Source organism: Chrysemys picta, chromosome 8 (genome assembly GCF_011386835.1).
Source record: "Chrysemys picta bellii isolate R12L10 chromosome 8, ASM1138683v2, whole genome shotgun sequence".
In the NCBI taxonomy this organism is placed as follows: domain Eukaryota; kingdom Metazoa; phylum Chordata; order Testudines; family Emydidae; genus Chrysemys; species Chrysemys picta.
In genome coordinates this window covers 68,838,303-68,859,425 of record NC_088798.1, presented here as the reverse complement: position 1 = coordinate 68,859,425, position 21,123 = coordinate 68,838,303, and the positions used below count along the sequence as shown (strand labels likewise).

The 21,123-nt window shown below is 51.6% G+C and overlaps 2 protein-coding genes across 7 annotated transcripts in view; one reads left to right on the top strand and one right to left on the bottom strand.

The window, feature by feature from the left end:
- ATF6 (activating transcription factor 6) overlaps nt 1–17,041 on the top strand; it is a 357,879-nt gene extending 340,838 nt beyond the window's left edge. For all 3 annotated transcript variants that reach the window (XM_065555768.1, XM_065555763.1, XM_065555770.1), the window contains one exon: nt 16,625–17,041. Coding sequence is in view for 2 of the 3 variants with exons in the window: in XM_065555763.1 (XP_065411835.1) it covers nt 16,625–16,686 (62 nt within the window). In the remaining variant the exon portion in view is untranslated. The remainder of the gene's footprint in view (nt 1–16,624) is intronic.
- Nucleotides 1–21,123, bottom strand: part of OLFML2B (olfactomedin like 2B) — a 103,241-nt gene that overhangs the window by 5,132 nt on the left and 76,986 nt on the right. For 2 of the 4 annotated variants that reach the window (XM_008175106.4, XM_005310729.5), the window contains 2 exons: nt 18,052–18,277; nt 3,996–4,616 (listed from right to left, as the gene is read on the bottom strand). In XM_008175106.4, the coding sequence (XP_008173328.2) occupies nt 3,996–4,616; nt 18,052–18,277 (847 nt within the window). The remainder of the gene's footprint in view (nt 1–3,995; nt 4,617–18,051; nt 18,278–21,123) is intronic. The other 2 variants (XM_065555750.1, XM_065555749.1) reach the window with 1 other exon arrangement.

Sequence of the window (21,123 nt, the reverse complement as noted above, 5' to 3'; positions counted from 1 at the left end):
AAAGCGGTCTTCAGATACTTGAAAGGCTGCCATAAAAAAGACGGAGAAAAGTTGTTTCTTGGCACAGAAGGCAGGACAAGAGTCAATGGGTTCAAATTACAGCACAGCAGATTTAGATTAAATCTCAGGGAAAACTTCCTAACTGTAAGAGCAGCAGGACAATGGCACATACTGGCTAGGGAAATTCCTTCACTGGAGGTTTTCAAAGAGAGGCTGGATAGCCATCTGTCTTGGATGGTTTAGCCACAACAAATCCTGCATCTTGGCAAGGGGTTAGACTAGATGACCCTTGCGGTTCATTATAATCCTCTGGTTCTATGAACTGCGGGGGGTATAGGTACCAACAGGAGCCAGAAGAGACCTGCTCGTCATGGAAAAGGATCGTAGAGAGCAAAAACTGATCTGCCTCAAAGTTGAAAAGGAGTCTGCGGAACAGCAGTGTTTTCTGCTGCAAAAGGAGCTGACTAAGCTCCAGAACTTGCTCAAGGTCCAGCCAGGGTCAAAGCCCAGCTTGGCAAAGAAGAAAGATCTGGGAAGTCTCGAGGCTGAAGTGGCCTCACTAGAAAAAGAGCTGGAATTGTGTGGACTCAGGTCAGTACAGAAGGAAGATGGCGTGGACAAGGACATACATCCACCTGCTGAAGAAGAGAGCTACCCAATCGTGGGTCTAAAACCCCAGGATCCTGATATATTGGCAAAGCAAGGCCACAAACAGGACCCTGTTTAAAAGGAAGGGGCCTACCTTGAGGAAGGAGAAAGACTCATATTGTTCTACGGCCCAGAATATCAGCCACAAGGTACTGTGGATCCAGCAGGAGAAGTGGGTGCAGCTGAGTGAAGCATTGAGACATGTTGGGAACAGGATGCCGTGCTTAGTGTTTGGAAGACCTGGACGGAGGTTGGATGTGGATAAAGACATTTTTAATTTTGAAGGCTGTGCTTGTGTTTGCATCCAGGGAGGCGCTTCTCTGAGACCAGGCAGCAGCCTTAAGTCAGTTCAACCTTGGTGAAATCCTGTTGTTGACTACATCAGAAGTTGCTGGGAACCAGATATTCACAGGGTGCAGCATGTGGTGAATTATGACATGCCCCAAGATATGAAGGAATACACCCACCATATGAAACACCTACAACAGAATTGAGCCCAAGTCCTGGTCATGTCAGATGATGTAACTGAGAAACACAAGCACATTACCAAGAGTTTAGTAGACTTCCTGACTGCTGCTAATCAGGAAGTTCCCCCTTGGCTGCAGTGTCGGCTATTGTAGAGCCCACCTATGGGTACAGTTTGGCTCTGAAGGAGAAAGTGTCACAGGGCTAATTAAGGAAGGACCCTGAACTATAAAAGCCCTCCATAGTAGAGAAGCTGGAGAGAAGAAGACCCTGAGAAGTCAGGGCACAGATTGTGAAAAGCTCTCCAGACAGAGGGCTGGGAGAGAGAACCCTAAAGAGAGCAACAATTGTGAATAGCCCTCCAGGCAGAGAGGTCTGACAGGGGAAGCCCTGACTAACTGGGGCCTAAAAGCTCTCCAGGCAAAGAGGCCTGGGTGAGAGACCCTGAGAAACCAGAATGCAGACTGTAAAACCTTTCCAGGCAAAGAGGCCTGAGGGAGAAGACCCTGACCAAAGAAGGGCAGAAACTGGAAGAGCTCTCCAGGCAGAAAGGTCTCAGAGAGAAGTCTGAGCAGCCAGGGCAGAAAGTGAAAAGCTCTCCAGACCAGAGGCCTGAGGATTGGGGGGCACTTGACTAACCAGGGTGGAGACTAGAAACAGAGTGACAAGTAGGCAAAGTTGGTAAAAGGCTCTCCAGACAGAGAGGTCTGGGAGAGAAGACCCTATCTAAGAAAGGCAAAGCCTGGATAGGAGGGGACACTACCCTCCATAGTATCCCCCACCCCAATCCTTTCTGCGTGGGGGAGATATGTGATGGGATGTATCAGGCCCTTTGAGGGCCCTCTGCTGGAGGCCTTGCAGTCCTACCACACCCTGCTCCAGAAAAGAAGCAGTGAAGGTGAGTCCTCCAGGCCTGCCTAGAGAAGCTACAGGGAAGCAGCCACTCAGAGCGCAGCAGGCCAGTTAAAAGGCGCTGCAGGGTCAAGCAGGGCAGTTGCTGGCTGGGCCCAGAAGAGTGAGGAAGGAGTGAATTGAGATCTTCAGCCCTGAGATGAGGGTGAAGATGAAGGAGCTACATGGAAGTGGCCCAGGGAATAGCGGCAGAAATAGCTATTAAATGAAGCAGCACGTGGCTGCTATTTGTAGCGGCCCTGGGTCGGGACCTGGAGTAGTGGGCACCTAATGAGGGCAACAGCTGATAGGGGGCAGGGCGAGCAGAGTGCAGGTTCCCACCCAGCTGACAGGAGGCACTAATGAGAGGGGAGTGCGCTTCATCACAGAGCCCCATTTCACAGAATATGCACAGTTCTTCAAAGAGCTGCCTCGGTTAGCTCCTGACAGCCCCATCTGGGAGTGGGTGTGGGGCAGAGCGGTCGCTCTGGCTGTGTGACAGGGGATTGCCCAGGGGCATCATTGGCCAGTCTCGTTCCCTGACCATTCAGCGCAGCGCTTCAGCACACACTTCCCAAGGGCTGCTGTGCCCAAGCTGCAGAGCACCAGGAGACACTGAACCACTAACTGGTGCCTGCAACTCCTCCGTTGCCCCTCAGAGCCCAAGCACTTGGGGTCGTCCACATGCTCCCCACACAGCAGGGGGCATGTGAGAGAGAGCAGGGGATATATGTGATTGTGTCAGAGGGACAGCAGGGTGTGCGAGTTTGTCGGGGGACAGCAGGGGGCGTGTGTGGGGGGGGGACAGCAGGGTGTGTGTGTGTGTCAGAGGGGCAGCAGGGGGTGTGTGTGAGAGTGTCGGGGGAGCAGGGGACATATGTGATTGTGTCAGAGGGACAGCAGGGTGTGCTAGTTTGTCGGGGGACAGCAGGGTGTGTGTGTGTGTGTCAGGGGGCAGCAGGGGGCGTGTGTGAGAGTGTCGGGGGGAGCAGGGGGCATATGTGATTGTGTCAGAGGGACAGCAGGGGGCGTGTGTGCGGGGGGGGACAGCAGGGTGTGGGTGTGGGTGGCAGGCGACACGTGTATATCAAGGGAGGGAACAGGACAGCAGGAAGGAGGGCAAGGGGCGTGTCTGTGACCTCTATGGGGTGGGAGACACACTACGTCCTGGTTTCCCTGCCCTCCATGCCTTGTGCAGGAGTCACACTGCTCCCGGCTTGACTATTCATTGGGGACAATGGCAGCATGAGGCATGGTGTAGCCCAGTAGTCAGGGCACTCATGGGAGACTTGGGTTCAAGTCTCAGTGGGGGACTCGAATGTGGCTTTCCCCCAGCGGGAGTGAGTGCTCTAGCCGCTAGGTGTAAGGGGGCACCTCCACTTGGTTTTCTGGGAGGAAGACTGCCCTCGATTGGTGCCTGGCAACAGGAGAGGCTTCAGAGAGAGTGGCCTCTCTTCTGTACTGAGGGTCCTAAGTCCCTTTGCTGGGCAGGGCTGGGGCCACACCCTCTCCCAGCATTTCCCACTGGCTCCTTTAGGCAGCTCCCTGCTCAGCATGCAGGCTGCTGTGAATCTTTTTTTTATTTTAGGTCCCTCACTTTCCCCATGCATCATACGGGAGCCTGGGCAGCAGGGCCCCTAAAGCCAGGCACCGCAAGGCACCGCAAGACTCAGCCTATGTCCCAGGCCATGCAGGGCAATGCTAGCAGAGTGGGGAACTGAACACAGGTGGACCAAATGCCAGCCCAGTACCCTAAGGACTGGGCCACCCTTCCTCTGCATCCTTAACTCCAGCTGCTGTTGGCATCCTGCTGTGCCAAAATATTGCTGTTCATGCTTCTTTGCAAAAATAGCTTATAACACAAGACCTGTAATGAGCACTCCCCAACCCCTGGCACACACACACATCCTGGGCAGCTCTTCCACCCACTGGCCCACAACAAACTTACCTGGAGACCATGACACAAGAGGAATGGAGGAGGGCAGACTCACCAATGATGCTTCTCAGATCCTCCTCCTCAAGGTTCTGTCTGGGCGTGGCAGGGAGTGTAGGGCTGACTAGTGTCGGAAGGGCAGTAGCAGCTGACTCCTCACTCCTGGAGGCATCCACACTTGTCCCAGTTGTTGTAGAGATGTGGACAGTGGTGGTTGCCACAGCAATTGTAGCTTTGCGGGGGTTGGCTGTGGGTAGGTTTGCTGCTGTTGTGGGTGCCTGTGTACCTGTCTGGGTCAAGATTGCTGGTGTCCATGTGGCTGGCTCATCTACTGACCCACTCATGGTGATGGCTCCAGGTGAAGTGGTGGTCTTCAGAGTGGCTGGGAGCGGCTCTACAGTGGTGGTGGGAGCTGCAGGGGTCAGTGCTGGTGTCAGTTCACTGGAGAGGGATGGGGCAGCAGAGGGCAATGGTGGAGTCCTGGTGGCAATTTCTGCTACTGGAGACCCAGGTATGGCAGGGGCAGCTTGCTCCATGGTAGGGGCGATGTTCTGGAGTGTCAGAGGCCCTCCCACTAGAGCTGGCGTCGTGGTGCTGCTCCGCTCGTGGCTGTTGTGCCTCAAGAGCTGATCTTCAATCAGTAAATCAACTGTGTGATCCCCACTGAAAGACTCATCCTCTGCCAAGCAAGCAAAACACGCATCACTGGGAGGTGCACGGCAACCCCCGCCATGGTGGGACTAGAGCTGTGCAAGGGGCAAGGAGAGCCTGGACTAGCCTGTCATGGTTTTTGAGTGCTCCAGAGTCAGGCTTGTCAGAGGACACAGCACTAAACCCTGTCTCCATTGTTCGCTGAGCCACCCCAGTACTTAGTCTGGGGGGACCTTGGGGATGAGCTGAGCTGCTCAAAAGGAAATCCCCAGGTATCAGCAGTGGATAAGTGGGACCCATTGTGCAGTGCTGCTAACACTCACAAATAACATGATATGGGCTCCTGTTGAAGGCAGTATTGCAATACACTCCAGCCTTCCTGTGACTTTTGGGGAGCTCCTCTCTACAATGCCCTGTAGCCCTTTGGAAGGTCTGCAACCACACAAGCCCAAGAGTTGAAGTCTCAGCTCTGTCATTTAGTGCTTTTAATATTTGGCCATTACTATGGCCAAAGTTATATCATGGGGCAGGAGGGGGGGAGGGGGACTGTTCACCAATTTCAGAGATAAGATAGCTGCCATTTTGCACATGAACAACAAAGAGGCTGGTGGCACCTTAAAGACTAACAGATTTATTTGGGCATAAGCTTTCGTGAGTAAAAACCTCACTTCACTATTTTGCACATGGTCACTGCAGACAGAGCTGGAAATAGAATTCAAGGGTCCAATACAGGTGCTGTCTTTGACCACCAGACCAAAACCTTCTCCCAGAGCCAGAATCCTGATGCCCAGTGCCTCACTGCAGTATCACAGCTACTGGTGTAACCCACTGGCCTCATGGGTGCTGTGTCTCCCTGTGTGGGGTGGGCTGGGCTGGTAGAAGAACACAGCTATAGCTGAAGAGGAAGCAGTCTATGCTGTGGATTTGAAGGCTACAGGGTCAAACATTGCTAATAACGCATGTAAGTGGGAAAAAAGTACATCTTTATAAGAAAGTTAGTGTAGGGAGTTCAGAGTAATTATTGCAATGCCTCTGTATTGCAAGACATTGATTTAGCTATGAATTTGGATGTTGTGTTAAAAAACGGTTACTTACCTTCTGTAACTGTTGTTCTTTGAGATGTGTTGTTCACGTCCATTACACATTAGGTGTGCGCGCGCCGCGTGCACGGACGTCGGAAACTTTTTCCCTCAGTGGCTCCCATCGGGCCGGCAGGGTCCCCCCTCCCGCCAGAGCGGCGCCCCGCTCTAGAGTATATATATCCCTGCAGGCCCGACCCTCCCTCGGTTCCTTCTTGCCGGTGACTCCGACAGAGGGGAAGGAAGGTGAGAAGTGTAATGGACTTGAACAACACATCTCGAAGAACAACAGTTACAGAAGGTAAGTAACTATTTTTTCTTCTTCGAGTGATTGTTCACGTCCATTACACATTAGGTGACTCACAAGCTTACCATTGGAGGATGGTAGGAGTCAAGGAACAATTGATTGAAGCACAGCCCTGCCGATCACTGCGTCCTCTCTGGTCTGATGATGGATCGCGTAGTGGGCTGTGAACGTATTCACCGATGACCAGGTGGCCGCTTTACAGATTTCCTGGAGTGGAACCTGCGCCAAGAAAGCCGCCGAGGACGCTTGGGCCCTAGTTGAGTGAGCCTGGATCTCCGGGGCTGGTACGTTGGCGAGCTCATAGCACGTGCGTATGCAAAGCACAATCCATGCTGACAAGCGTTGCGTTGAGATAGGCTGGCCTCTCATTCGCTCCGCAATGGCAATAAACAGTTGAGTTGATTGGCGGAATGGCCTGGTCCGTTCTAGATAAAATGCCAAGGCCCTACGGACATCGAGGGTATGCAGGCTGCGGTGGCTTGGGTCTGTATGGGGCTTAGGGAAGAACACCGGTAAACAAATGTCCTGGCCCATATGAAAACGCGTGACCACCTTTGGAAGGAATTTAGGGTGCGGTCTCAGTTGCACCTTATCCTTATAAAAAACTGTATAAGGAGGTTCCGAAGTGAGGGCTCTCAATTCCGATACCCTCCTGGCTGATGTGATGGCCACGAGAAATGCTATCTTCCATGAGAGGTGCATGAGGGAGCAAGAGGCTAGGGGTTCAAAGGGTGGCCCCATGAGTTTAGTTAGGACCAGGATGAGATTCCACGCAGGGACCGGCGGGCGCGAATAGGGAAACACCCTCTCCAGTCCCTTGAGGAATCGGGCTACTGTGGGGTTGGAGAATACCGAAACTCCCAACTTCCCAGGATGGAATGCCGATATGGCAGCCAGATGCACTTTAATTGAGGCAGGGGCAAGCCCTTGATGCTTGAGGTGCAGCAAGTAGTCTAGAATTGATGGGACTGAGGCCCGCAGAGGCTGTATGTGATGAGGCTCACATCAGTGGGAGAACCTCTCCCATTTGGCAAGGTAGGTCACTCTTGTGGAGGGCTTCCTACTACCAAGGAGAATTTGCTGGACCTGGTGGGAGCACCTGTGCTCCGTATCGTTTAGCCAGAGAGATACCACGCCGTGAGATGTAGCGACGGTAGGTTCGGGTGGAGTAGGTGACCCCGGTCCTGTGTGATGAGGTCGCAATGGAGGGGGAGGGCAATCGGGGCAGTCATGGACAGTTCCAGCAGGGTCATGAACCAATGCTGGCGTGGCCACGCCAGGGTGATGAGGATGACTGCCGCCTTGTCCCTGCGAGTCTTGAGGAGGACCTTGTGGATGAGCGGGAATGGAAGGAAGGCATACCTCAGGCTCCCGCTCCACGGAATCGCGAAGGCATCTGCCAACGAGCCCGGGCTGAGGTTCTGGAATGGACAAAACTGAGGGCATTAGCTGTTGCCCTTGGCGGTGAAGAGATCCACCAGGGGAAACCCCCACCTCTGGAAGATTGAATGCAGGACGTCCTGTCTCAACGTCCATTCGTGCATGTGGTAGGACCGGCTGAGGCGGTCTGCTAACCTGTTTTGGACCCCTGGGAGATATGTTGCGATTAGGTGGACTGAATGGGCTATACAGAAGTCCCATAGGAGGAGCGCCTCGTGACAGAGGGGAGAGGATCGGGACCCGCCCTGCTTGTTTATGTAGAACATGGCGGTAGTGTTGTCCATCAGAACTGACACGCTGTGGCCTTCTATGGTAGCGTGAAAGGTCTGGCAGGTGAGGCGAATCGCCCTTAACTCCTTCAGATTGATGTGAAGCAACTTTTCTTCCCTGGACCATAAGCCCTGGGTCCGCAGGTCCCCCAGGTGCGCCCCCCAACCCAGGTCCGACGCATCTGTTACTAACGTCAGAGTGGGTTGCGGGGCAGCGAAGGGGACCCCCTCGCAAACCTGCTGCTGATCGAGCCACCAGCGGAGGGAGTTCAACACCTGAGCTGGGATTGTCACTACCAGGTCTAAGGGGTCTCTGTTGGGGCGATACGTTTGGGCCAGCCACAACTGTAATGGCCTGAATCTTAGGCGGGCATGTCTGACTACATGTGTGCAGGCCACCATGTGCCCCAAGAGTTGCATACAGCACCTGGCCGTGGTCGTGGGGAATTGTTGGATGGAGCTTACGACCCTTTGAATGGCCAAGAACCGTGACACTGGAAGACTTGCCTGTGCCGCCACCGAGTCCAGGACTGCTCCTATGAAGTCCAGTCTCTGCGTGGGGATCAGTGAGGACTTGGGCACATTGACCAGTAGACCAAGCTTGCAGAACACCTGTAGTGCCAGCATCACGTGGGAGCGGACCTCGGCCTCCGACCTGCCCGCGAGGAGCCAGTTGTCCAAGTTTGGGTACACGCGCATCTTTCTTTTCCGAAGAAAAGCTGCCACCACAGACATGCATTTTGTGAATACTCGCGGGGCTGTTGCCAGGCCGAAGGGCAGGACCGTAAATTGAAAATGGCGTTGGTTGATGGTGAAGCGCAGGAACCGCCGGTGGGCCGGGCGGATGGCGATGTGAAAATACGCATCTTTCATATCAAGGGCAGCGTACCAATCCCCCGGATCCAGGATGGGATAATAGCTCCAAGGAAGACCATACGGAAACGTGTCTTGACCAAAAATTTGTTTAGTCCGCGTAGGTCCAAAATGGGACGGAGGCCCCCTTTTGCTTTGGAAATCAGGAAACATCTGGAGTAGAATCCTTTCCCCTTTAGGTCCGGAGGAACCTCTTCCACTGCTCCTACTGTGAGGAGGGTCTGCACCTCCTGCATGAGGAGTTGCTCATGAGAGGGGTCCCTGAAGAGGGACGGGGAAGGGGGGTGGAAAGGAGGGGGCGAGGAGAACTGAAGGGTGTAGCCCGCCTCCACCGTGCGCAGGACCCAGCGGTCCGATGTTATATGTGACCAAGCACGGTAAACACGGGACAGGCGGTCCCTGAAACATAGATGTGGATCCGGAATAGAGTTTGGTACGCTGTCCTCGATCACAGCTTCAAAACCCTGGCTTATTTCCCGGCTGCGGCTTGCCTTGGCCACGATTTTGGCCATGGTTAGGCGTATTGTTAAGTCTACGCCTGTTATCCCTGCCCCGTCTGCGGTACGGTTCCTGTCGAGGACGAGGGTGGTACTGCTTCTGCGGTGGTTGGGGCTTGAAGGGTTTCCTCTGTGTCACTGGGGTATGCATTCCCAACGACTTGAGGGTTGCTCGAGAGTCTTTGAGGCTATATAGTCTGGCATCCGTCTGGTCCGAAAACAAGCCTGACCCCTCGAACGGAAGGTCTTGGAGGGTGTTTTGCACCTCTGGGGGAAGGCCTGTAACCATGCCAAGCGTCTCATTACTACCCCTGACGCGATTGTCCTAGCAGCTGCGTCCGCAGAGTCAAGGGAGGCCTGTAGGGAGGTTATGGCTACTGCCTTCTCTTCGTCCACTATAGCCGTAAACTAGGGTTGTGAGCCCAGAGGCAGGGATTCCTTAAACTTGGAGACTGATGCCCAAGAATTAAAGTTGTGTCTGTTCAGAATCGCTTGCTAGTTAGCGATCCTCAACTGGAGGCCCCCGGACGAGTAGACCTTTCTCTCAAATAAGTCCAAGCGTTTTGCCTCCTTGGCTTTGGGGGACGGAGCTTGTTGGCCATGTCGCTCTCGTTCGTTGACCGCAGAGACGACCAGCGAACGTTGGGTGAGAGAAGAGGAAGTCAAACGCTTTAGATGGGGTGAAGTATTTCCTCTCCATGCCTTTCGCAGTTAGTGCACTGGAGGCCGGTGTTTGCCATACTGTTTTGTAGTTGGACTGGACCATTTTTATGAGCAGGAGCGCGATCCTGGAGGGGCCCTCCGGGCTTAGGATGTCGACCATGGGGTCCTCCTGCTCTACCGTCTCCTCCGCCTGCAACCCCAGATTGAGGGCTACTCGGCGGAGCAGTTCCTGGTGCGCCCGATGGTCAATCGGGGGAGGGCCAGACACTGTTGTGCCCGCCACGGCTTCATCTGGTGAGGAGGAAGAGGTCAGGGCCTTTTGCGCGTCTTCCTCTTCCTGCAACTCATCACCGACTGGGCGCTCCTCTGGGGCTCATTCTATGACATGGGTCTGAGACGGTACCGGGCTCGGTGCCGAGTCCGCCCTTTCTCGCTCCGGTGGTCTGGAGACTGTGGCCTCCTTGCGAGAGGGCGGGCGCCACTGCGGAGAGCGGGGCCGGTGTCCCGAGGGCCCAGATCTCGAGGTCCTGGACGGGGGGCCTTGCTGGTGGTAGGCCCAAGGGGTCCAGAATGGCCATTGTCCTGGCTGGCCCCATTGTGGATGCCAAGCGGCTTCGTGGTCCCTACTGGCCTGTGCCCTGTGGGCATATCTGCCGTACTGGCCCGAGTCTGCCTCCGAAACCATGGACGGTGATCTGGAAGGCCACAGCGGTGCTGTGGGACGGTGCCGGTCCGGGGTCGGAGAGTAGTGCCTCCGTGACCGGGACCGGGAGTAGCGTCTTGCCGACCTGGACCTAGATTGGTACCGGTGACCACGGGACCGGGAACGACTACGGGTGGTCGGTCTCGGGGATCGTGTAACTGACACGTCCCGGTGCCTACTCGAGTAGGGCTGCTGGGTCGGTGCCGGGCGCTTATTGGGGCCCGACGGCTGTGCGGCTCTCTGCGTGGAGGGAAGCCGGGAGTCCACCGAGGAGGAGCTCGACCGGGACCGGCGCCGTCAACGGTGCCAAGATGGCGACCATGATGGGCGCACCATTGCCGGCTTGTCTCTGGATGGCAGTCTCAGCGGATCGTCTTTAGTTTGGAGGGGGCCCTCAGCGGACAATTCAATGAGGTCCTTTGCTGCCTCAAATGTGTCCGGGGTGGAGGGCTGTTCCAAAAGCTCCTCCAGCCCTTCCTCCTCACTCTACGCGCCTATCCCAGGGCTCGACGGGCCTTTCGGTGCCGGAGCCACTGTCACCGGGATCTGTGCCGGGGCCGCAACAGCCTTAGGCGCACTCAAGGTCTTTACGGGCGCTACCCTCTTATGCGGGGAGCATCCTCGGGCCTTGGGTTGGCCCTTCGATTTTGCTGGCAAAGACGACCGATGCCGGAGGTGTTCTCGCTGATTCAGTGCCGTGGGCTTAGGGTGCCCCGCCGGCGCCGGATCACGGACCGATGCCGGGGCACTCCGCACCGAGGTTGATGGTGCCGTCGAAGTGGAGGGCTGTAACGCCGTCTCTGTGAGCAGCTGCTTAAGGCGAAAGTCTCTCTCTTTCTTAGTCCTGGGCTTGAAAGCCTTACAGATTTGCAGCGCTCTTTTTGGTGTGGTTCCCCCAGGCAACGGAGACACTAGTCGTGTGGATCGCTTAATGGCATAGGCTTGCGGCACGTGGGCCGGTGCCGGGGTTGACCAAACACATAATACAAAGAAGTTTGAGTATTTCTAAAGAACTGATAACTGCTAAGCTTAATACTAGCTATTAAAGAACTGATAACTGTAAAGATAACACTAACTACTATGCTAAGGGACACTCTCAGACGAGAGACAGAGTTGTTCCAATGCCGCCACGGATGGTAAGAAGGAACTGAGGGAGGGTCGGGCCTGCAGGGATATATATACTCTAGAGCGGGGCGCTGCTCTGGCGGGAGGGGGACCCTGCCGGCCCGACGGGAGCCGCTGAGGGAAAAAGTTTCCGACGTCCGTGCACGCGGCGCGCGCACACCTAATGTGTAATGGACGTGAACAATCACTCGAAGAAGAATATTTGTTTTACTGTTGCATGTTTATTATTTGTATTTTGGTATGGGGGGGCTGTCCCTTTAAAAGAAGGGTGCAGTTGTCAGTGGGTTTGAGACTAAGAGCAGCATGGATTGGAGGGATATTTTGCCACTTCCAGTGTGCAGAGAGGAGAGCTCCTGGATGGTGAAACTGCCACACAGAGCAGAGGTTGCCCAAGGCAATCTGCTGTCTTAGGCAGGACATGTGTAATCTTCCCCTGCCCTGCTCAACCTCTAGGACAGAGGTTCTCCACACAGAGGTGCATCAGACTTTCAGGAGGGGAGGGGGGGCACGGTGAGTGGTTATGGTAGAAATGAAGGTCAACTCTCGCAGGTTGCAGCACCACTCAGGTTTGGGCCGGTCATCTTAGGCAGAATCTACCTCCCTAGGCAGGTGTTTAGTTTGCCTATAGCTAACTCCCATCATCCCCCTCCCCACTGCACATCCCCATCCTCCCAGGCAGCTCAGGGGAAGGGTCGGTGCCAGGATCTGTGGGAAGCTGTATGAACACCAGATTCCCTAGGAACGGCATGCGGAGCCGCGTGAGGCATAGACTGTGACTGACGGACATCACAGCTGGGTGCAGGACTTATGTCATCACTTTGCTCTGCACTGGCCAGTCAGCTCTTCAGGGCAGGCACTGGCTCTTGCTCCGTTTGTCCAGTGCCTAGCACAATGCATCTCCAAGCTGAGATGAGCTCCTGCAGCAGGGGCCAAAACTGCCGGACTCGCTGTACATTTCTGAGCGCTGGGCATGGCAGGGAAGGGTAAAAACTAAAAAATGTGACAATCTTTAAAAACACCAAAACACAAAAGCCCCTGATTTTTGAGTAAGACTTGTGATTTCTGACTGTTTGGGGTGTGGGCTTTCACCAGCTCGGGTTTTCTGAGCCCTATGGGGAATCAACAGGCCACTTGCTTGTATTTGCTGTTGAGCAATTACTAGGCTGAGTTCCTGGAGATTTCAAAACTAACAAATAGGAACCTTTGTTCAATTCAAAGGCTGTAGAAACCCCTCCTAGCCTTTGCCATTGTCTCTCTAGGAGGTCATGATCCAGGACTGGCTCTTTGGCGTATGCTCTGTAGAAGCAAATCTGTGTATCATATGGGGAGCCAGTATCACTTACCGGGTTGGGCATGGATGTAGGGCTCAGAAAACCTGCATTCTAGTCCTGGCTCTGCCAGTGGTCTGCTGGGTGACTGTGGACCCCTTCTCTGTGCTTCTGTTTTGGGAATAAAGATGCTGACCTCCTCTGTAACCCACTGTAAGAGCTGTGTATGAACCTGCTGCCTATTATATTATCACAAGGAACTGTCTCAGTGTGTTTCCCGGTCTAGTCCCTTGCCCTCCACATACAGTTTTCAGTTCCTAGATAACTGCTGGGCACTTTCTTTCAGTGCTGCTGGAAAAATCAGTCCTACTCGTTTAGGTAAGCGTTCCCCTTGCTAATTGCTTCCCTAAATAGCCAGTATGGCGTCAGTTTGGGACTTAGCCCTCCATGAGCGGCAGGTGAACCTCCCCTTTCGGGAGACTACCCCTCCGGGTGCACCCCTTTCACCCGAAGCCCTGAGCTGCGCCTGCGGCTGGAGGAGCCCTGGGCCACCACCCCAGCCAGCTCCCCCAGAGCTGAGCTGGCCTCAGCGCCACCCCGGGCTGCTGGCCCAACCCCCTGGGCCAGCCCAAGTGCTGCCCTGTGGTAGCCTTGGCTGCTGGCAGGCCCAAGCTCCAGGCTGCAGGCTGGAGCTGAGCCCCCACCCGCTTAAGGGTAGAGAGGGAGGCCTCAGGGTAGAACATGGGCAGGGCCACGGCCTGGGTCAGGGGAGGCTTAGCCTGCCCTGCTCTTTGATATCCGCCGCAAATGTAGCCCTGTTCTTTCTTTGGCTGCTCCCTGTAAATCTGTCTATTTCAGGTTATGCGAAAAACCACTCCCTACCCAAGAGAGGTCCTATTCATCAGTGCATTCAATTTGAAATTCTGTGAATTTGGAAAGCGTGCTAGGTGTCACACGCAGGAGGTTCATAGTCATCAGTATGGCTGTTAGGTGGTGGTCTGTTTACTGCTCTGCTAATGTGTTCCATATAGCTTTGTAAATTCAGCATCATACACTTGATTCATGGGGGTGTTAAACACACAGATTTTTTTTCCAGAAGCCTGTGGTAAGTGCCTACATGTGGTTTTTCTCAGACTCATCTATGTGGGATTTAAGACAACACATACATTTCCAGCATCTGCTTTTCAATATGGAATTGGTTTCCTTCTTCCTCGTTTGGGGATCTCAGTGTGAATGCAGCTGGCTGCCCTTCCTGCATAAGGCTTGCACCTGGGCCTTCAGACGATGCCTTTACTTGACAGCACAAATGGCTGAATAACATCCGAGTACTTGAAAACTGGTGAATAGAGACCAGTATTTGATAGCTGTTTGGGTCTGACTTCCCAGAGCCAGAAAAGGTCATTCCCACTAATTTCCCTTCAAGTTTATGATCCACAGATAGTTTGGGCATTAATTTTTCCAATTAGTTTACTAACCTCCTAAACCTATGCAGACCCACTTTACATTGTGAAGCAGGCATTTCAACTCCGCTTTTATTATGTTTGGGTAAGCAGTCAAGACAACCTTGCTCACTTTATGTCCAATAGAGAACATTTCTATTACACCTCTTGCTCCCTACAGAATTTTGCATTGTGGTCTCTAAGATGTTCAGCCCAAATTCAAATACCATCCATTATCATTTAAACTCTTTTAATCCTCTCAGGTAGCTGTGCAAATGCTCTTCAGAATGCCTTGGGGCAGTATTAATTACTGGGAGACATTGGTGGTTCAGCAGCTCTTGTCCGGCCTGACATACTCACTACACCTAATAGTGGTGTCATAATCTGTATCTAAAAGGTGGTATAGAAGACACTGGAAAACTAATTACTCAATGATCATTAATATTCTTGCATGATGTACGTTCAGGCTGTGTACAAAGAGTTATGGACATAGGCTAGAATTATATTCTTAAAATGTGTTTGGCAAGCAATGCATAAAAAACCCCCAGCATGCCCTAGACAAAGGAATAAACAATTTTCTGATCAGCCTGGTCCTCAGGCAAGGATAATGAAGGTCCATTTACGTATGTAAAAGGTAAACAACTCTATCAAGCTAAGAAGTGGGGGAGGAGACAGCATCTACACCCCAGCAGGAAAAAGAAGCGTGGTCTGTGTTTTACTTTTCAGAGCATACATTGCAAAGGTTTACCAGTCAGTAAAGATGGGGGGCTGGAGCTCTACTGATAAGCAATTACATCAGCTGATTATAGGCAATGTTACTGTACTATCAAAGTGTATCAGGAAAGGGCTTGTCTGAAAGCTAATGACACTGGTAATTAATATCATTGTGAAGTATCTATATTAGCAGAATAGGAGGAAATACAGATATTTTGCTTTAAAAGTCTGTGACCAAACATAGGGGAAAAATAGGTTCCCACCCAGACCGGAGGGAAGGCAGCTATCTATCTGTCTCCAATGAGATTAAGCAAGGTGTGATCAAAATCAATGGAAGCACCATTGACATACGAATCATCAGGGGGCTGGGTAGGCCACAGGAAGGGAAGAACAGCACACAAACACTGAGTTTGGGAAGCTATATGGAGGGAAAAGAAGCCATCTTGGCATCCATCACTGGCCAGACACAAGGGGCCAGAGGTCTTGCAAGGTGAGAGAGCTGGGTCTTTCAGCCAAGGGATCTGAAATCTCTGGGAATGGAAGGTTGGCAAAAGACTATAGCTTGTTAATTTAGGTCTTTGCCATTAGAAAGCGTATTTTTACTTTTGATGGTTTACAATCCTTCTAACTTTATTCCTTCTACTTGATATCCCCTAATCTATGTCCTTTTGTTAATAAATATGTTTTATTTTTCCAATAAACCAATTTCGTCCTGTATTTAAAGGGAAGGGTGTATTTCCCCCAGCTAAGCTAATAAGCAGCTATGTGCTTTTGTCTCCTTACAGGGGTGAACACACGGTATTATTCCACTGAGTGTTTAAGGAGAGGGCTGGACACTTCAGGGCAGATGGTTTGGGGGACATTTGGGACTGATGTGTGTGTTGGGGTCACCTTGCCAGGTGAATCAGAGTGTGGCTGGGGGGTGCCAACCTGGCAGCTGGAATCAGAGCTGCTTAACCCACAGACGCTCAGTGCAGGCTTATCCGCTGGGTGGGCATGTCCAGACAAGAGAAGCACAGCAGCAGAGCCTTTGGGACACGTAGGTTCCAGGGCAGGCAGCAACACAACCCCTCATTGGTCTAGCTCAGCGGTTTGCAGCCCAATTAGCACAGAGCTGCAGTCCAGCTCAGCTATGTGCTAAAGGGCAGTCCACAGGCCAGGGTCCGCAGCAACCATGCGGTGAGGGTCTGTGGCTGCTGGCAAGCCCCGTGGGGTCTGGGACAGCCACATGGTGGGGGACCGGGGCAACCGCACGATCCCTGCAGCCCAGGTAACACACTGTGGGCCGCATATGTGGCCCGCAATGTGTAATAAGTTGAGAACCACTGGTCTAGCTTGCACTCCAGAATATAACAGCCAACTGGCATTTGCTTAAACATGTAATGCAGAGGATATTTTGGCTTCTGAGAGCTTAGCAGCCACCTTACCAATAGTTTACATTGTGTGGCATTGTCTAACTTACCCTTATCAATGCACATCTGCATTTTAACTGCCTTTTTAATTCCACCCATGGCATTTACCCAAGTTTTTTACATTTTCAATTGCTCCCAGCTTTTCATATGTTCAAACTCTGTTTTTATTTCCTCCATTAAAGTCAATGGAATTTCTCTCACTGAATGTATCACTGAAGTTGTTTTGTGATTTGCAATCTCCTTTCAGATACCACAGCCCTTGGGACACAGATGGAATTCTACGTACTGTCTGTTGCCTCTGGTTCATAGTGAGCCATTTTCAGCAAATGTGTTTTTACCTAACTTCCTGGCTTGGCTGGTTTTCTGTCCTAACACAGGTGATGAATTTGCATTGATTGTATTGAGTTTTAAAGCAAACAGTAAGAGTTCCATATTCCCTTAGCTACTGCACTGTAACACTGTATTACTCTCCAGTGTGAAAGTTTAAAGTCATTGTGCCCATCAAATAATCGAGGTTATTGCTTTGCTGTTCTCCCAGTGAACAGACGATCTGGGCTCTAATTCTGTGACACACCTTAGCAAAATGTTTTTTCTGTTCCACGTTCTCAGCCACACCTAGTGTAGATGGATCTTTGCCTGTCAGAAACACTTCTATTTCCATGTTGATGTTATTTCAGTTTCCTTCATTTCTAGCTCTCTCTTTTAGAGAAGGTAGCACATGGACTAGCTGCTTCCTCTGTCCCAGGTCATTTGGATACGTCTATGCAGCCCACCGTAGCAAGCCTGGGTTAATACACTGGGGCTTGCAGGGCTCATGCTAGTGCTCTGTCAGTATCTATGTAGACCAGTGGTTCCCAAACTTGTTCCGCTGCTTGTGCAGGGAAAGCCCCTGGCGGGCTGGGCCTGTTTGTTTACCTGCCGCGTCCGCAGGTTCGGCAGAACCTGCAGATGCGGCAGGTAAACAAACCAGCCCGGCCTGCCAGGGGCTTTCCCTGCACAAACAGCAGAACAAGTTTGGGAACCACTGATGTAGACTATGCTAAGATTATCTAAGATTATCTCTGCAGTCCATCACTTTGAGCAAGTCACCCCTCCTTTTCAATCCCTTCCCTGCTCCTTTCAGTGTCTTGTACTCACTCATCTTCACACATCTGCTCCTCCCCACTTCTCTCTTGTTTTTCATTGTCCCTGCCTCCTCTGCTTTGCCAGCGATACCAGCCCTAAATGCCCATTTGGCTGCTTCTCCCACAAATGTGTGGTGCTTTCTTCCCCACTGCTCCATATGCATGGAGCCAAGCCCCGTGCTCCTTCAAATCCCTCCTCACACTTTCTGCAGCGATGCCTGTATGATGTCAGACAGCCAATGGTGGGGGTAGGCTGAATGAATCACAGAGAACACAGATTTCTTTAGAATGAAGAAGAATGAAAGCCCTGGTGATGCAGAACCTAACTGTCCCATGGAACCCATGACTCTAGCTTCTCTCTCACACATTCACTTGTGACTATTCTCTCACATGGTCACATTTTGAAAAGGTACAGTCTTGTACTCAGCTTGGACAGCCAGGCTGCTGAGTGGGGAAGAGGCTGATTGGCTACAGACTTTACCCACCCCATTGCTAAGAGGCCCAGATGGCCAATTCCATGAAGCCAGCCATGGCTGCAAACACAACTCACGTTCCTCTAGGTCATTTTCTGACTCAGTGGACTTTGCCTTGTAATAAGTGATGCCTCGAATGATGGTGGGCCTGGAAGGAAGCCGGCTCCGCACATGCATCTTCCTCTGCAAGGGCTGTTTTGGTTTCATTGCCTCTGGAGCGGCGAGCAGCTGCTGCAGGGACTCAACAGAGCTGATTTGCTGAGAAACCATCTCATCTTGCAGGAATCTTTCTTCGTATTTTTCCTTTATGAGATAAAAGAGGATGTTACATGATGGCCAAAATACACAGCTGAGTGTGTTTAGCTGGGAAATGGAAGAGTGGATCTATACCATAGTTGGTCAACTTGTTGCCCGTTAAGCAGGATACCTTGTCCTTGTTTCATTTGTCAAGGTCATCAGTGCTTTATTTTTTGGTAGTAGAAAGACTGTTGTGAATAGTAGGGATGAGCAGCGCTAGGGGCTTATGTTGCATATGAGGTACAGTATGGGATGCAAGTGTGACAACAGGGACATACAGTTCCTATGATCTATTCTAAATTATATGTTGTACATACCAGGATGTTGATAGAATGTATGCGTTGTTAGGGTGTTTGCAGGGGCTGGTGCTTAGTGTTAGTGTAATACATGGACTTAGTGCTTGTGATCATGTTTCCATGTAATGGCTCATACTAGCAAATATATTGGCTTCTACCACCTCAAGGCTAAAGGAAACCTCCTTTTAGCTCAAGAGGCAGTGCCTGTGTTCCAGGTGCTGAAAAGCTAGGGTTCAATCCCCCATAACGACTGTGACAGCTGTCTGCATGTGAGGCTATGGTTGGTTACATTAGGGCAAACCAGCTGTTCTGCAGCACATTCATGGCCTACTCACTTTCTCTGATTCAGTTGCTTCCTGCAGAATTGGTGCTTTTGTTAAAAAAATATTTCTAGCTTTACAACTGCAAAGACAACTCAATGAATGTGAAGCAATGCAGGGCTATCTTCCTGAGGCTGCAGACAGACACTGACCAAAGCAAGAGCGCTGAGCTATTCATTTTATTGTTCATTCTGAAGCCCAACAATGACCATTGCAATTCCGACATTGTTAATATTTCACTAATGATCATTTCTGCAGAAACTTCCAGTCACTTGGAGCTGGATGGAGCTGGGGATTGTAGGAAGATCTTAAATGCCATCATTTCCCCCCCTAATCTGGCCCTGAGTGTATGCTATGTGTGTGAGCTGAGTATACACTGTATATGAGGAATGCTGTATGTCAACAGTTGTATTGTGTATGTGATGATGGAACTGTATATTGAGTGTGGGTATATATTACACATGGGGCATGTGCTAGGTGTGTAATCATAGACAGCTGGGCTGTATATGATGATGGTACAAGTATGTGGTGCAGATGAGATTCCAGCATTCCACAGTGTACTTGAGTGTTGGATCCATTTACACATAGCAAAGATAAAAATACTTAATGAGGAAAGGAGAATCTGAGCCTGTTGAATGCCTGGGGCAGCCTCCTCTGGGGAGCAAGGAGTTCCCAGGGGCTGGCTTTAGGAGGTGAGTCCATTTTCAAACTGCAGGCTAATACCCATGATTTTCATCTAATTAAAAGGAAATGGAAAGAGAACCGGAACCACTGCAGCAATGGCTAGTTGGCTGAAAGGATGGCTCCAGGGTTCCTTTAAACCCTGGCTGAAATTAACTACAAGAAAAGAAGAATTTTTGGAAGCAAGGTCACTCAGGGTAACAAAAGTGCCGTGCTTTGCATTTCAGCATGGATGGGAATGGAATTTCTCCAGCATTCAACTGGCTGCTATTAAGAGTAACATACAAAAACTCTGTTGTGAAGCAGTCTGGGTGGTGTCGCACACAACAGGCCTGACACAAACCCACAAAAGCAAGGCAATGTAAAGCTAAGCCACCTAACCCTATGAACCCTTCAGCTCCAGAGACACAGCGTGCCATTACCCTAGACCACACACCATAACTTTAATTTCACCACCTTTTACTGTTGGGGATACACCACTTTACTAGAACATTTCCCCCCAACACCAGTAGTTGTGGGTGTTTGGTGCATTATTATGTGGTTGTGCTGGGAGAGGGCAATTTGGTAAAGGGCTGTGTGTAGAAGGGCTGTGGGCAGGTGGGGCAGAATTAAGGTTATGATCTGTGGTGCACAGTCCTTGTGGTAATAGCAAGGTGTGTGCCTGTGGTGGGAGGAGTGGAGGGTCAGGTATGCCAGGTGGCTTAGCTTTTTATTGCCTTTTGTGGGCTTCTGTCAGGCACATTGTGTGCATTGCACCCTGCACTGCTTGACAGCCATTTGTATTAAATTCCTAGGCTTTTGCAATGCTTAGCGAAGTTGGGGCTGGTGAGGAGAGTGAGGGATGGACCTCATGGGAGTAGAAGTGCTGCTGCTGATGGAGAATATTTTATACGTCAGCAGCTGTGCTTGAGCCCTTCTCTGCTGTATGGTAAAATCAGACAGAGAAGCTCCTGCGAGAGAAGGTTTTATGTGCATCCAGCCCCATCAGTCAGCCTTGTGTGTGCCCATATGAACCCTGACCCATAGAGCACCTGCTCCTAAGCCCACTAAGTGCACCACTCACAATGGAGTCACTGCTGGTACTGCTGCAATGCCCAGGGACAGCTTCCCTGCTTCACCTCTAAGGGCTTGTCTACACTGGCATTTTACAGCGCTTCAACTTTTTCACTCAGGGGTGTGAAAAAAACCACCCCCTTGAGCGCAGCAAGTTTCAGCACCATAAAACACCAGTGTAAACAGTGCATCAGCACTGGGAGCCGCACTCTCAGCACTGGTAGCTACGCCCCTCACGGAGCTGCACCGCAACCACACAAGGCACGTTAAAACGCTGCCCTAAATCTACCTCCCAGATCACCAAGTGCACGGCAGAGGCTGCAGCTGAGCACAAAGCTGGGAACCACCAAAACACTCAGGGCAAAATCCACCTCCTCTGGGGGTTGTGATTGTGGGGCCCATGATCCTGGGGCCCGAGGCTGCCTTAGTCACAGACTGCAGCCTGAGCACACTACATGGTGTGAACATCACACACAAATGCCACAGCGCTTTGCCATGCTGG